The sequence below is a fragment of the Somniosus microcephalus genome, chromosome 4, assembly GCF_052327205.1.
Source record: "Somniosus microcephalus isolate GS21.2 chromosome 4, FLI_Smic_1.0, whole genome shotgun sequence".
NCBI classification, from domain to species: Eukaryota; Metazoa; Chordata; class Chondrichthyes; order Squaliformes; family Somniosidae; genus Somniosus; species Somniosus microcephalus.
This window is the reverse complement of record NC_140990.1, coordinates 255915042-255931201: the sequence shown is the minus strand read 5'-3', so window position 1 is coordinate 255931201 and position 16160 is coordinate 255915042. Positions and strand designations below refer to the sequence as shown.

The following is a 16160-nucleotide window of genomic DNA, read 5'->3' as shown; positions in this document are numbered from 1 at the left end:
GCTTAGATGATATACAGGTCTTGTATAGCCTGGCATGTGCTGCTTCATTATAAGAGTTGTAAATGGAGCTGAACATTATAGAGTAATCAGTAAACAGCCCTTGATCTTATGATGGAGGGAAGGTCAATGATGAAGCTGATGAAGAAGGTTGGGCCAATGACGCTTCCCTGAGGGACTCCTACATTTATATCTTGGAGCTGTGATGACTGGCCTCCATCCACCATAACCATCTTCCTCTGTGTCAGGTATGATTCCAGCCACTTGAGTGTTTCCCCTTTAACCCCCATTGACTTGAGTGTTGCTAGGACTCTTTCGAGCCATTCACAGTTGAATACCACCTTGATGTCGAGGGCAGCCACTCTGAACTCTCTTCTGGCATGAAGCTTTTGCATCCATGTCTGGATCAAGGCTTAGATGACACTAAGATAGGAGGCGCAGTAAGTAGTGCAGATGGGAGCAGGAAGTAGCAAAGGAACACAGACAGATTAAGTGAGTGGGCACAACTATGGCAAATGGAATTCAATGTGGGCAAGTGTGAGGTCATCCACTTTGGGTGCAAGAAAGATAAATCAGAATATTTTCTAAATGGTGAGAAACTAGAAACTAGAAACTGTAGTGGCGCAAAGAGATTTGGGAGTCCAAGTTCACAAATCATTAAAAGCTAGCAGACAGGTACAAAAAGCAATCAAAAGGCTAATGGAATATTGGCCTTTATCTCCAGGGGGCCGAAATACAAAGGGGAGGAAGTTAGGCTTCAGTTGTATAGACCATTGGTCAGGCCCTGGCTGGAGTACTGCATTCAGTATTTGGCACCGCACCTCAGGAAGGATATATTATTTAGCCTTGGAGAGGGTTGGAGGGTTAAATTATGAGCAAAGGTTGCATAAAATTGGCTTATATTCCCTTGAGTTTAGAAGATTGAGATATGATCTGATCGAGGTGCTTAAAATGTTAAAAGGATTTGATCGGGTAGATACGGACAAACTATTTCCTCTGTTGGGGGAATCAAGAACAATTGGTCATGATCTTAAAATTAGAACCAGGGCACTCAGGAGCGAAAGGTCCTGTGCAGCCAGCTCACCGACTTTTAAATGGACAAACCGCACATGCCCGTTAAAGGGGCTGCGCGGCCCAAAAAAAAATTAGAGGGAACATTGCACCTGAATGCACCACCTCTAACTTTTTTTGGTGTGTTTAGTGGGTAATTACACCAAGTTCACGCCTTTACATGGATTTCGATGCCGAGTCTATTGACAAGGTACCTTCTTAAATATCGGTATTACGTTAGCTATCCACCAGTCCTCTGGCACTACACCTTTTTCTAACGAATTATTAAATATGCGTAGTAATTCCTCTGCTATCTCTTCCCTAGATTCTTTTAAAATGTGTGGATGCAATCCATCCGGACCAGGGGTTTTATCCTCTTTGAGTTTGATTAATTTATTTTATATATCCCCTCTTTTTATTTTAAATGCACTTATCTCATTACTAATCTCATCATCCAATGTCACGTCCAACTGTTCTCTCTCCCTGGTAAATACTGAAGCAAAATAATTATTTAATATTTCTGCCATCTCTCTATCGTTACCTGTGGTATTGTCCTGATTATCCCTTAATGGCCCTATTCCCATGATTGCATCATGTGGGTCTGCTCCACGCCCGTTGCCGCACATTTGGCGCCAAACCCGGAAGAAAAATTATAATGATGTGCCTGCGTTAAAATGTCACAGATAGACGCGCTGAAATTACTTCTGGGTTTCCCGCACGATAGTGGATGTGACCTGAAGTTAATATCGGGGCCATAGAATTTCAGGGCAAAAATAGACCATTTGGCCTATTGTGCCTGTGCCAGCTCTCTAAAAGAGCTATTCTCTTAGTTCTATTTCCCTATCCTTTCCCCAGATACCTTTTTTCATTAAAAATTAACTACTTCTCTTTTAAAAGATATTATGGATTCTGCTTCCACCACTGTTTTTGATAGGACATGCCAATCTTCCTGGAATCATATGGGTTTGTGCAAACAATTCCCTGTACAGTGAATTCCCAATCTCAGCTAGCCTGTTCACCAGATACGAAACAATTATCATTTCTCGTCCCTCACCCCAGAAAATAAACAATCAACTGGACTGTTTTCACGACCCTTTTTACAGAGAACCACTGGTGGAGGCCTGAGGTCAGATGACTTGTTTGCTGCGTCCCCATCAGTGAATGAAGGATGAGGAGTGGAGTCCCAAAAAGGAAAGGGGAAAGATTAATCTATTTTAGAAATGGGTGCAGAAATCCTTTATTTTTTGAATGTGAAATGATAAAATGATGCCTGACAGAATTGAATCAACTTTGAATTATTTGTTACTTCCAGGGCAAACTCACAGCACAAGGGAAGCTGCTACAACAGGATACATTTCTTGTGATAGAGCAAGATTCTGGAGTTTTGTCCCGAAGCAAGGAACGACGAGTCTTCCTCTTTGAGCAGATTTTAATCTTCAGTGAACTACTGAACAAGGGTTCCTCAACACCAAGGTATCAGTTCAAGAAGAGCATTAAGGTAAATATGCAAACGAGTAACTAACGATTGCATCATAATGATACTCAATTCTTTACAATCAGCTCGCAGAGCTGGGAAAACAGATAACATAGATTTTACTTTTGAACATGGTGATCAAAAAGTTATACTTAGTTCATGGGTACTGACAGCTTTCCCTTCTCCAAACCAAATGGCCACTCTTAATGTGTAAGCCTGGACAATGATTGCTTGGCGACCTGTTCAACAATGGGAAGCATCATATCAGAGTATTGTTCTGCCTTCTATGACATGTACTTTCTAACAGGGGTCACTAGATAGCAATTAAATGCAGTTACCGTACCTGATATTTTTTAGGTCCCTTTGTTAGCTTAGCCTAAGGACACAAAGATCAATTCAACATAGACAGGTACTAAACCTGGGACTTTCCTGGTGTGGCTCACATGATGCACAACTCACTGAACCACTGGAGTTGTTTCTCCTCCTCCGTGGAGATATGGCACACTCCCTCTCTTCCACTCCCAGGTCCTCATTCTCACTGGTACTCAGTGTTTCACTGAGTTGGTAGCCTTTCTGATTCATCAGCTACTTCCTCCTGAGTGGGTTTCTCTAAGCTGCTGCTTGCGCAAGTAAGATGCTGAGTTGGAGTTGGTGATGAAGTTGTGGATCTGGAAGTGGTCGTCTGAACAATTGGTCTCTTCCTGCGAGGCAATCCCTGTGATGTGAAACACACAATAACTTGTTTAACTGTGCACACCACAATAATTGTCCTTGAAGAAACAGTTGTTGAGTGCAAGGCATTGCAATACTTTGAGAAGGTACGTGAAACTGTGATTATATATGACAAGCCTTGGCTAGCCTTCACCACCCATCTGTTGCAACCTTGCCTCTAACCATGCCATCTCCCATAGTCTTTTGTCTCTGTCTGCCTAAGATGTCTAAGATTTCTTTTACTGCAGTTTTGAGTGATGGCACTCCTCCCTCGGTTGCACATCTCATGCGATGGTTATGGGCAAGCTTTTCCTTTGTAAGGAGAGAAAAGAATGTTAAAGGCATGTGAGTAACATGGACTCTTGCTCCATATGAGTGCATGCATGCCATGATGATGAGAGATAAAGGTGCATTGTTCCTCTAAATGAAGTATCCTTAAGACCAGCAGACACCTTTGTGGCAGGTTATGTGAGTTGACAGAGTGGTTGTTGGTTAAGATGGTGCTTGAGTATTTTGAGATGTTGCCCTTTGCATTAATGAGCTTCCCCAAAGCCCAGGTGTTGAGAACAAGATAGGTAAGGAAGTGAATGAGGGCAGTATGAGTGGTAGAAGATGTGTAATGGCACCAGTGTCTAGACATACCTTAGCTGGCATTGTGAGGTATCGGAATCTCTTCTGGCACTGTGTGCCACTTCTCATGGTGGTGATGGTTGCACTGATTGCCTGTCAACCTCCCTTCCCTCATAGGAACAGGAGTAGGCCATTCAACCCCTCGAGCCCACTCTCTAGACTTGGGGTACAGAGGCCAATTGTAGCAACCCAAATGCTGCCCAAGCTGAGATCAGCTAACTCAGCACAGATTGGAGATTCAATCTGTGGCTGGCCTGGCCTGGCCTGTACTACACCTACAAGGTTCAAATATCACATTAGTAATGTCTTATTGAGGAAGCCTGCTAAGATCTGCAGATGAAGGTTTGCTCCTAAAGTAAAAAAACACTTTGGAGGTAATTGACATAACAGCCGAGATGAGGAAAAACTTATTTACACAGCAAGTTATTGTGATCTGGAATCCACTGCCTGAAAGGGAGGTGGAAGCAGATTCAATTATAACTTTCAAAAAGGAATTTGGAGAAATACTTGAAGGGGAGAAAATTGAAGGACTATGGGGAAAGAGCAGAGGAGTTGAGACTAATCGGATAGCTCTTTTAAAGAGTTGGCACAGGCACGATGGGACGAATTGCCTCTTTCTGTGCTGTAATATTCTATGATTCTAACTCGTACACCTTTTCAGCAGTTCCTTTGTCTGATCCATTTCAGATGAATGACCTAAACATTGAGGATAATGTGGACAATGAACTTTGCAAGTTTGCTCTGCTAGCCCATGGAACATCTGAGCGGTTCATCTTACAGGCGCCAAACACTGAAATCTGGCAAGCTTGGGTTGATGACATCAAGAAAATGCTCGACTTTCAACAGAACTTCTTGAATGGTATGCAATTCTTGTGTCCTATTTATTCTTTACTCTACATTATACTTATTAGTTTTTAATTTAAAATCATTTCCTTAGATCTGCCCCTCACAAAAATAAGCCTGTTGCTCTCTCATTTAATTATCCCTGTTTGATTTCCATTGGTCTTGTGTGTGACTCTTCAACCAATATTAGCACAAGGGTGGCACCTGCTTTGTGGCGGCCCTGTGCAAAGGTTCGGTTTGGAGCCACTATATTTTACTAGATAGTGATACTAAATACTACCTACTTAATCTGGTGTCAAATCCGCACATGTACAATTGTGAAGAGGCATGTTTGCAAAAGATAATATAAAAATAGTGACAAAATGATAAGCAATAGATAATACAATAGCAAATGACAATGAATGATTATAAAGGTTTTGAAACACTAATGCTATTTTAGTACATGAGCCTTATGACAACTTAAACCAGCTTTTCATGCTTTAGTTGCATTGAAGTATTGTATAATATCTGAGTAGTCGAGTGGTACTCACAGTTCATAAGAACTGAATTTCGGCTTCTCCTTTTCCGACTTAAGCCATGACTGCCCACAGGTTGGAAGGATGGAGGTAAAGAAGTATTCATTCAAGTGGCAGAGGAGGAAGAGATATGGATGTAGGTACCGGACAAGGGGGGAAATAAGAGTCAAAATGAGAGAAATTAGTTCAGTGGGATAGGAACAGACAGAAATGATCTAGTCCAGTCCTGTTACTGCACCTTCGGGAGAAGATAGAAGTGGGCTGTGTAGTGTTGGGGAACAATGAGGTTGGAGGCAGTGGGGGGGGGAGGGGGTTGAGGGGTGGAAGATCGCCAATGGAGATGAGGTCAGTCCAGGAAATTAGGACTTTGTGTTCAATAGTGAAGTTGTGCTCCAGGGAAAGAGGAGGAAGAGTATCAGGGCTAGATTTTCATGAAGCTGTCGGGAAGGAGGCGGGACTACAACTTTCGGGTTTTAGTCCCGCCTCCATCGACGTCCGGCCAATCGACGCGATTTTCCTTTGATTGACCTTGTTGAGGCCACCTGGCAACAGGTGACATCACAGACTGAAATTTCATCTGTCAAGAGTTTTTGACAGATGAAATATCAGTGTTTCACAGCTGTTTGAAGCTGTCAAACACTGATAGTCTGACTTCTAACCTGAGTCCTTCTACGCAGACTCAGTTAGAACTGTCACCGACACTGAAAGCTGAAGGCTGTCACTTTTGACAGATCGCAGCCATTCAGCTTTCAGTTCCGGCTGAGTGATGGACTCCTGACGCCTAGAGGAAGAAAGGCTGTTAAGGTCAGTACAGGTAAGTAAAACTTCTTTACACACTTTAGACACACCAAACACACTTACCTTTGCACTCATGCACCCATCACTCACCTGAACACCGACATCGTGACCTCTCCAAGTCCTTCAACACGACGGCCCGCCTGCACTAACCTGGCATGGTTTGGAGCCGTTGGGAATCCCACACGACACCCCTCAAAATAGGGATTGGGCTAAAAACTGCCTGTTAACTACCTGTTAACAGGCAGTTAATTGGCACTAATCCCTTCCCGTCTCGGGTCGGCGGGTCCCAGTGTGGGGCGGATACCCGCCTCCCTTGAAACTTATGTGGAGGCGGGTTTTGGGCGGGATGGTGTCGGGACCCCCGAATTCGGGATTTTTGCCCCCCGCACGCCTGAAAGCCCGCCTCACGGCACACTGAAAATCTGGCCCTCAGTATCAATAAGGTTGTACTGGCCGCGCTAGACGTGCTCCTATCTAGTTATCCAGCAAGTTAAATACTTATTCAAAAATAATTCTTCGTGAAGCCGTTTGCTGTTTTGAAGCTTTACTTAACAAATTTGTGAAACTGTAAACAAAGACAAAGTATGTTTTGTACATAAACTGAGTACTATACATTCGATATTACATACGCTATAACATATTTACAACAGTAGAATAGATTAATTGTATAACTAACTAACATTTGGACTCACTTCTGTAACTATCAAATATTAACCTTTTATAAACATATTATTGTCAAAATACTACTCTGACAACGTTGCTATTATGCTAACAAACAAAGATACTCACAGATATTGCACTTGGCCTAACATATAAAATCAGATTACATTGGATTGTGAAACCCTCATGGAATCCTCCATTACTGCCAGGTTCTTCCTGGAATTCTACTTCCTGGGTTACATAGGAAGAAAGGTACGAAGGTCAAATGACCTCTCATAGGAAGAAAGGTACGAAGGTCAAATGACCTCTCACAGGAAGAAAGGAACAAAGGTCAAATGACCTCTGTTTCATACAAACACACTGCTAACACAATAACCACCACCAGAGGGTGCTACTGCATGTAAAAATGTCCAGAATGTCACTGCAATACGATAGCTACCACCAGAGGGTGCTATCTGCATGTAAAATGTCCATAATGTCCACATAATGTCCAGAACAAAGGTAGAGGTCCTTCTGCCATACAAACTACAGTAGAATGTGTCAAGTCACAAAGCTACATCTGGACTCAAAAAATAAAGACAAGAAAATGTCAATTCACTAAGACTGAAGTGTGTAGGCTGAATGCCTTGTTGCTATGGCTTCCATTCTAGAGTGTCCTAAAAACAATTTGGCCCCAGTATTTATTGAAGCATATGTTTGGAATGGGGGTGGGGGGGGGAGGATTAATGGACGGGAAACCCGGAGGTACAGGTTTCGCTGGCTGCCTGTCGGGCAGGAAAGTCCGCTGCAGAAGGACGCAGCGGAAGAGCAGATAGGTCTAGTGGTGGTGGTGGTGGTTGGGGGAGGGGGAAGAGATTGCTGGGCGGGGCGGGGCAGGGTGGCGTTAGAGCATGGTGGGGGGGCAAGATGGTGATTGTGGGAGTAGCGCGTGGTCAGGGGTGACGAGTTGTGGAAGTGAGGGGTCGGACAGATCATGGGGGGGTTTACAGGGTAGCTTGTTGGGCCTGGAGGAAACCCTCTTCCTCCTCCTGGCCCACAAGTAGTCCTGTAAAGGCGTTGTGGTAAACCACTTTATCGTTACACTATAGTTATCACTGTTGTATTGTTATCACCGTTGTATCACGATACGAGGTCGCCTCTTGTCGCGCTGTTATACCTGGGCTGACCACCTCCGACTCCGCCCATGGCTCCACCTACCTGCCCAGGTATAAAGGTAGTCGACTGGCTGGTATTCCTCCTTGTTGGACCCGATCACCCACGAGGGTGGGCTCTGTTATTTAGTCAATAAAAACCTTTAGTTACGTTCCTAACTCGTCGCCTTTTATTGGACGAATTGATAGGTATATCAATTTTATTGACTAAATTTTAAAGATGTCTACTACTGGCCAGCCAGAAGCCCTCCCAGAAGCACAGCCACACCAGCCGGCTTGGCTGCAAGCCCTCAAACCACCGTACCTGGATCTAAACCCACAGGCAGCAAACGCAGCCCTCAACTTCAAACACTGGCTGGACTGCTTCGAATCCTACCTGGAAGAATCCGGCGCCCCGCAGAGATCCAAACTAAGACTTCTGAACGCCCAAGCGAGCCCGAGAGTATACGCACTCATACAGGACACGACTACGTACGAGGCCGCTATCAACCTACTGAAACAGCAGTACCGCAGCCCGGTAAATTACATGTACACCAGGCACCTCCTAAGATCCCGCCCGCAACAGCCAGGAGAGTCTGTAGCTGAATTTTTACGGGCGCTAAGAGCACTCGGCAGGAACTGTGACTTTAAAGCGGTGACGGCTGTTGAAAATACGGAAGATAATATCCGCGATGCCTTTGTGAAAGGCCTACGGTCCGACTACTCACGGCAAAGACTGCTTGAAGCTAAAGACCTCGACCTGGACAAAGCTGAAGCCCTCGCTCTCTCCCTGGAGGTGGCCCATCAGGACCAGGAGGCGTTTTCCAGGTACTGCTCGCGACCCTGGGACTCGGGCCCGACCCCTACCGCAATACCCTTCGCAGCGCCGCCCCCGGGACCTACCTCAGCGTCGGCGTCCCGGACCCGACCGGGCCCGCCACCCCCGGTACCGGCTCCGACATCGGGCACCCGCGATCGGGCCGCCGGCTGCTTCTTTTGCGGCCAGGAGAAGCACCCGAGGTCGCGCTGCCCAGCCAGGAACTCTACCTGCACAACCTGCAGGAAGAAAGGCCATTTCTCTAAGGCCTGCAGGAGCGGATCTTCAGAGGCCAGCAGTGCCTCATGCGAACTGTGGGGGCGGCCATCTTCTTTCACGGCAACTGAGGCCAGTATCCCCACACGTGAGTCATGGGGGCGGCCATCTTTGATCAAGGCAACCGACCCCAATAGTGCCTCATGTGAGTTATGGGGGCAGCCATCTTCTCCGCCATTTTGTCCTACCTCGTGGGAGACGCCATTTTACCCACCACGCCCGACTGCCACCGGGCCCCCGGACCCGACGACCGCCTCGCCCGCAGACGACAACGACTCGCTTACCTACACGCTAGCCTCCGTCACTCTGGATCAAGCCCGCCCACACCACCTGTCCAAGTCGATGATGGACATCAAAGTAAACGGCCACGCCACGACCTGCCTGTTCGACAGCGGAAGCACGGAGAGCTTCATCCACCCAGACACGGTGAGCCACTACTCCCTCCCTGTCCTGCCAACGCGCAACCGAATCTCGATGGCATCGAGGTCCCACGCCACGGACATTAGCGGCTACTGTGCTGTGACCTTGTCGGTTAAGGGTACAGAGTATAAAAACTTTAAACTCCTCGTCCTCCCCCAGCTCTGCGCTGCCGTCCTACTAGGGCTGGACTTCCAATCCCACCTCCAAAGTGTAACCCTAGCATACGGTGGACCCCTCCCCCCACTCACAGTCGACAACCAGCGAAGGTTAAACCGCCCACCGCGTAACACCTGCAGCCTGTCCACCCTCAAGGTGCCGCCACCTTCCCTGTTCGCTAACCTCACCCCCGACTGCAAACCCGTCGCTACCAAGAGCAGGCGGTACAGCGCTGGGGACAGAGCTTTCATTTGCTCTGAGGTGCAGCGTCTCCTGAAGGAGGGCATCATCGAGGGGAGCAACAGCCCCTGGCGTGCCCAGGTCGTGGTCGTTAAGACCGGCGATAAAAATCGCCTGGTCATCGACTACAGCCAGACCATAAACAGATACACCCAGCTGGACGCATACCCCCTTCCCCGCATATCTGACATGGTCAATCAGATTGCACAATACCGCATATTCTCGACCATCGACCTTAAGTCGGCCTACCACCAACTCCCTATCCACCCCGAGGACCGCCAGTACACCGCCTTCGAGGCGAATGGGCGCCTATACCACTTCCTTAGGGTCCCCTTCGGTGTCACCAACGGGGTCTCGGTCTTCCAAAGGGAGATGGACCGGATGGTTGACCAGAACGGACTGCAGGCCACATTCCCCTACCTAGATAACGTCACCATCTGCGGCCGCGACCGGCAGGACCACGACGTGAATCTGGAGAAATTCCTCCGTACAGCCCAACGGCTGAACCTCACCTACAATAAGGAGAAATGTGTGTTTAACACCTCGCGCCTTGCCATCCTTGGCTGTGTAGTAGAGAACGGACTCATCGGCCCCGACCCCGAAAGAATGCGCCCCCTCATGGAGCTACCCCTCCCCCACTGCCCTAAGGCACTTAAGAGAACCCTGGGGCTCTTCGCCTACTATGCCCAATGGGTGCCCAATTATGCGTACAAAGCCAGACCCCTCATGAAGTCCACATCCTTCCCCCTTACGGAGGAAGCGTGCGCAGCCTTCTCCCTCATTAAGGGAGACATTGCCAAGGCCACTATGCACGCAGTGGATGAGTCCATCCCCTTCCAAGTCGAGAGCGATGCATCCGACTTCGCCCTAGCCGCCACCCTTAACCAGGAGGGGAGACCGGTGGCCTTCTTCTCAAGGACCCTACAGGGCCCTGAGATCCGACACTCGTCGGTCGAGAAGGAGGCCCAGGCGATTGTGGAGGCGGTACGACGCTGGAGGCACTACCTGGCAGGCAAACGATTTACCCTCCTTACCGACCAACGTTCGGTCGCTTTTATGTTTAATAACAAGCTGAGGGGCAAAATCAAGAATGACAAGATCTTGAGGTGGAGAATCGAGCTCTCCACCTACGATTATGATATCTTGTACCGGCCAGGTAAGCTGAACGAACCCCCCGATGCTCTGTCACGAATTACATGCGCCAGCGCGCAAAGTGATAGACTTCAGACCCTCCACAACGACCTCTGCCACCCCGGGGTCACCAGACTTTACCACTTCATTAAGGCCCGCAACCTGCCCTACTCCATCGAGGAGGTCAGGACCATAACCAGGAACTGCCAGACCTGCGCCGAGTGCAAACCGCACTTCTTTAGGCCGGACAGAGCAAGCCTGATCAAGGCCACCCGCCCCTTCGAGCGCCTGAGCATCGACTTTAAGGGGCCCCTCCCGTCCTCTGACCGTAATGTGTACTTCCTCAACATTGTTGATGAGTACTCCCGTTTCCCCTTTGCCTTCCCCTGCCCAGACATGACCAGTACCACGGTCATTAAATGCCTGAACGACCTCTTCGCCTTGTTCGGGTTCCCAAACTATATACATAGTGACCGGGGCTCCTCTTTCATGAGCGAGGAACTCCGTCAGTTCCTACTAGCGAGAGGTATTGCAGCAAGTAGGACCACCAGCTACAACCCCCAAGGGAACGGCCAGGTGGAAAGAGAGAACGCGACGGTATGGAAGGCCGTCCTCTTAGCCTTAAAGTCTAAGGGCCTCCCAACCTCCCGCTGGCAGGAAGTCCTCCCGACAGCGCTGCACTCCATCCGGTCACTACTTTGCACTGCCGTTAACGCCACCCCCCATGAACGAATGTTTGTTTTCCCCAGGAAGTCGACTACGGGAACCACTCTACCAACCTGGCTGACCTCTCCGGGGCCCGTCTTGCTGCGAAAGCACGTGAGGGCCCATAAAACAGACCCCCTGGTCGAAAGGGTGAACCTCCTGCACGCCAACCCCCAGTACGCCTACGTGGCTTACCCAGACGGGCGGGAGGACACTGTCTCCTTACGAGACCTCGCACCCTCGGGCACTCCGGAGACACCACCTTTACCCCCCCCCCACCACCCCCCCAATTCCAGCCCAGGTAGACGGCATGCCGGAACCCCACGAGCCTTCGCCGACCACGCAGACACCAGCACTAACACCGGATAATGCAGCACCGCCGCTGCGACAATCGGAGAGGCTTACGAGGCCTCCGGACAGACTGACATACCAGAACTGGTAGTACACTTCACCCCGCCGGACTCAAATCTAAACAAGGGGTGAATGTGGTAAACCACTTTATCGTTACACTATAGTTATCACTGTTGTATTGTTATCACCGTTGTATCACGATACGAGGTCGCCTCTTGTCGCGCTGTTATACCTGGGCTGACCACCTCCGACTCCGCCCATGGCTCCACCTACCTGCCCAGGTATAAAGGTAGTCGACTGGCTGGTATTCCTCCTTGTTGGACCCGATCACCCACGAGGGTGGGCTCTGTTATTTAGTCAATAAAAACCTTTAGTTACGTTCCTAACTCGTCGCCTTTTATTGGACGAATTGATAGGTATATCAGGCGTACCTTATGGATCCAGCCATTCTAGCCTCCTTTTACCCTCCGAGTTTCCTTGGCCTCGGGAAACCTAGCCGACAGGAGTTAAAAATAGAAAGCTTGTTAAAATGGAGGCATGAAGCCTCCTTAAAAGCTTTCAATGACTGACCCACCTTCTGAGAGTTGATTTGTTGCCCCCCCCGGCCCGTCCCACCTCCGTTAAAACCGGAAGTGGATGGGTTCGAGGCGTGTTGGGTTCGGGTTTGAAATTTTTTCAATTTTGGCTTCCATCTCCTCCTAAACCCACCCGTTTTGGGATGTTAAAATTACCCCCTATGTTTTAGATTAAGACATGGAGCTAAAACTGGATTCTAGTTCGTCCAGTTTCTTGTCAAAAGACCTAATTGGGGCAAAATGGGCCTGTGAATTAAATTCTTCAATGCTGGTAAGAAGATAGCTGAAGATGTAGGCCATGATAGCAGTACGGCATATATGAATTATATATTTCATGTACATTAGATAAGTAGTTTAATTCCATCTTTTATTGACCACATATTTATAAATGTGCAATATATTTTTGTAAAATCAATCTATTGTACATGTTTTATTCCGTACTTTGAAAAAAAATTGTTTATGGGATGTGGGCGTCGCTGACAAGGCCAGCATTTATTGCCCATCCCTAATTGCCCTTGAGAAGGTGGTGGTGAGCCACCACCTTGAACCGCTGCAATCCGTGTGGTGAAGGTACTCCCACAGTGCTGTTAGGTAGGGCGTTCCAGGACTTTGACCCAGCAACGATGAAGCATCGGCGATATACTTTTAAGTCAGGATGGTGTGTGACTTGGAGGGGAACTTGGAGGTGCTGGCGTTCCCAGGCTCCTGCTGCCCTTGTTCTTCTAGGTGGAAGAGGTCGCGGGATTGGGGGGTGCTGCCGAAGAAGCCTTGGCGAGTTGCTACAGAGCATGTTGTAGATGGTACACACTGCAGCCACGGTACGCCGGTGGTGAAGGGAGTGAATATTTAAGGTGGTGGATGGGGTGCCAATCAAGCGGGCTGCTTTGTCCTGGATGGTGTCGAGCTTCTTGAGTGTTGTTGAAGCTGCACTCATCCAGGCAAGTAGAGAGTATTCCATCACACTCGTTACTTGTGCCTTGTAGATGGTGGAAAGGCTTTGGGGAGTCAGGAGGTGAGACACTCGCCACAGAATAACTTGCCTCTGACCTGCTCTTGTTGCCACAGTATTTATGTGGCTGGTCCAGTTAAGTTTCTGGTCAATGGCAACAAAAAACTTGCGACCTAAAGAACAGATGGTGGGTGGAGAAAGCGCAGGAGATCCAGCAGCTAGCCGACAACCATGACGTGCGTGGATTCTTTAGCGCAGTCAAGACCATCTACGACCCAAGGCCCTACCCCACTGCAGGCCAAGAACGGAGAGGTACTTATCAAGGACAGAGAGGCAGTCAGTGCCCGCTGGAAGGAACACTTCGAAGATCTCCTTAACCATGACTCTGTCTTCGACGCAAGTGTCCTCAACTCCATCCCACAGCATGCTACCCGCCACCATCTCAGCACAACCCCAGCCCAGCATGAGGTTGAAAAGGCCATCCGACAACTGAAGAACAACAAGGCATCAGGAGCAGATGGAATCCCCGCCGAGGCACTAAAGCATGGCGGAGAAGCACTACTGGCGCGAATTCATGAACTCATTTCTCTTATCTGGAAGGAGGAGAGCATGCCAGGGGATCTCAGAGATGCCGTAATTGTGACCATCTTCAAGAAAGGTGATAAGTCCGATTGCGGTAATTACAGAGGAGTTTCCCTGCTGTCTGCCACAGGGAAAGTCATCGCAAGAATCCTCCTCAATCGCCTTCTCCCAGTGGCCGAAGAGCTCCTCCCAGAGTCGCAATGCGGATTCCACCCACTAAGGGGCACAATGGACATGACCTTCACCGCACGACAATTACAAGAGAAATGCAGGGAACAGCACCAACTGCTGTACATGGCCTTCTTTGATCTCACAAAGGCCTTTGACACTGTCAACCGTGAGGGATTATGGAGTGGCCTCCTCAAATTCGGCTGCCCTCAAAAGTTTGTCACCATCCTCTGCCTGCTTCACGATGACATGCAAGCCGTGATCCTGACCAATGGTTCCACCACCGACCCAATTCACGTACGAACCGGGGTCAAACAAGGCTTTGTCATCGCACCAACGCTCTTCTCGATCTTCCTTGCTGCAATGCTCCATCTCACCCTCAGTAAGCTCCCCACTGGAGTGGAGCTAATTTACAGAACAAACGGGAAACTGTTTAACCTCCGTCGCCTCCAGTCCAGATCCAAGGTCATCCCATCCTCTGTCGTTGAATTACAGGATGCAGACGACGCTTGCGTCTGCGCTCACTCGGAGATGGAACTCCAAACCATCATCAACACCTTCACCGAAGCATACGAGAGCATGGGCCTTACACTAAACATCCGTAAAACAAAGGTCCTTTACCAACCTGCCTCCGCCACACAGTACTGCCCCTGATTATCAAAATCCACGACAAGGCCTTGGACAACGTGGACCACTTTCCATACCTCGGGAGCCTACTGTCAACAAGGGCAGATGTCGACAACGAAGTCCAACACCGCCTTCAGTGTGCCAGTGCAGCCTTCGGTCACCTGAGGAAGAGTGTTTGAAGACCAGGACCTCAAACCCGGCACTAAGCTCATGGTCTACAGAGCAGCAGTGATATCCGCCCTGCTGTATGCCTCAGAGACATTGACCATGTACAGCAGGCACCTCAAAGCACTGGAGAAGTACCACCAATGCTGCCTCCGCAAGAGCCTGCAAATCCATTGGCACCAACGTCCGTGTTCTTGCTCAGGCCAACATCCCCAGCATCGAAGCTTTGACCACGCTCAATCAGCTCCGATGGACAGGTCACATTGTCCGCATGCCCCATACGAGACTCCCAAAACAAGCGCTCCACTCGGAGCTCCGGCACAGCAAGAGAGCCCCAGGTGGGCAGAGGAAACGCTTCAAGGACACCCTCAAAGCCTCCTTGAAAAAAAGTGTAACATCCCCATTGACACCTGGTAATCCCTGGCCCAAGACCGCACAAAGTGGAGGAGAAGCATCCGGGAAGGCGCCGAACACCTCGAGTCTCTTCGCCGGGAGCAAGCGGAAGCCAAGCGCAGGCAGCGCAAGGAGCGCACGTCAACCCAAGCACCCCACCCACCCGTCCCTTCAACCACCGTCTGCCCCACCTGTGACAGAGACTGTAGGTCCCGCATTGGACTCATTAGTCACCTACGAACTCATTTTTAATGTGGAAGCAAGTCATCCTCAGTTCCGAGGGACTGTCTAAGAAGAAGAAGATTATTATTTATGTGGCTGGTCCAGTTAAGTTTCTGGTCAATGGTGACCCCCAGGATGTTGATGGTGGGGGATTCAGCGATGGTAATGCCGTTGAATGTCAAGGGTAGGTGATTAGACTCTCGCTTGTTGGATATAGTCATTGCCTGGCGTGAATGTTACCTGCCATTTATCAGCCCAAGCCTGAATGTCGTCCAGGTCTTGTTGCATGCGGGCATGGACTGCTTCATTATCTGAGGAGTTGGGAATGGCACTGAACACTGTGCAATCATCAGTGATCATCCCCATTTCTGAGCTTGACCAACATATTTTACAAACAAAGCATTCCACTAATAATCTGTGCTTTAACTTGAGGTAACACAGCAAGCAGGGATTGGGTACAGCTCCATGTACCCATACATGTCAGTGTGCAGTTAAACTTAGACTGCGAGTACCTATTGTCTTCCTATTTCTATCTAAAGTTTAGCAGTAGTGTGCTTGTGATGTAATCCTAATTG

The 16160-nt window shown here is 48.8% G+C and overlaps 1 protein-coding gene across 1 annotated transcript in view; it reads left to right on the top strand.

Annotated features, from left to right (window-relative positions):
• Nucleotides 1-16160, top strand: part of LOC147120400 (rho guanine nucleotide exchange factor 25-like) — a 76075-nt gene that overhangs the window by 53456 nt on the left and 6459 nt on the right. The window contains exons 9-10 of the mRNA XM_085986271.1: nucleotides 2360-2545; nucleotides 4550-4721. Coding sequence (XP_085842397.1) covers nucleotides 2360-2545; nucleotides 4550-4721 — 358 coding nt within the window. The remainder of the gene's footprint in view (nucleotides 1-2359; nucleotides 2546-4549; nucleotides 4722-16160) is intronic.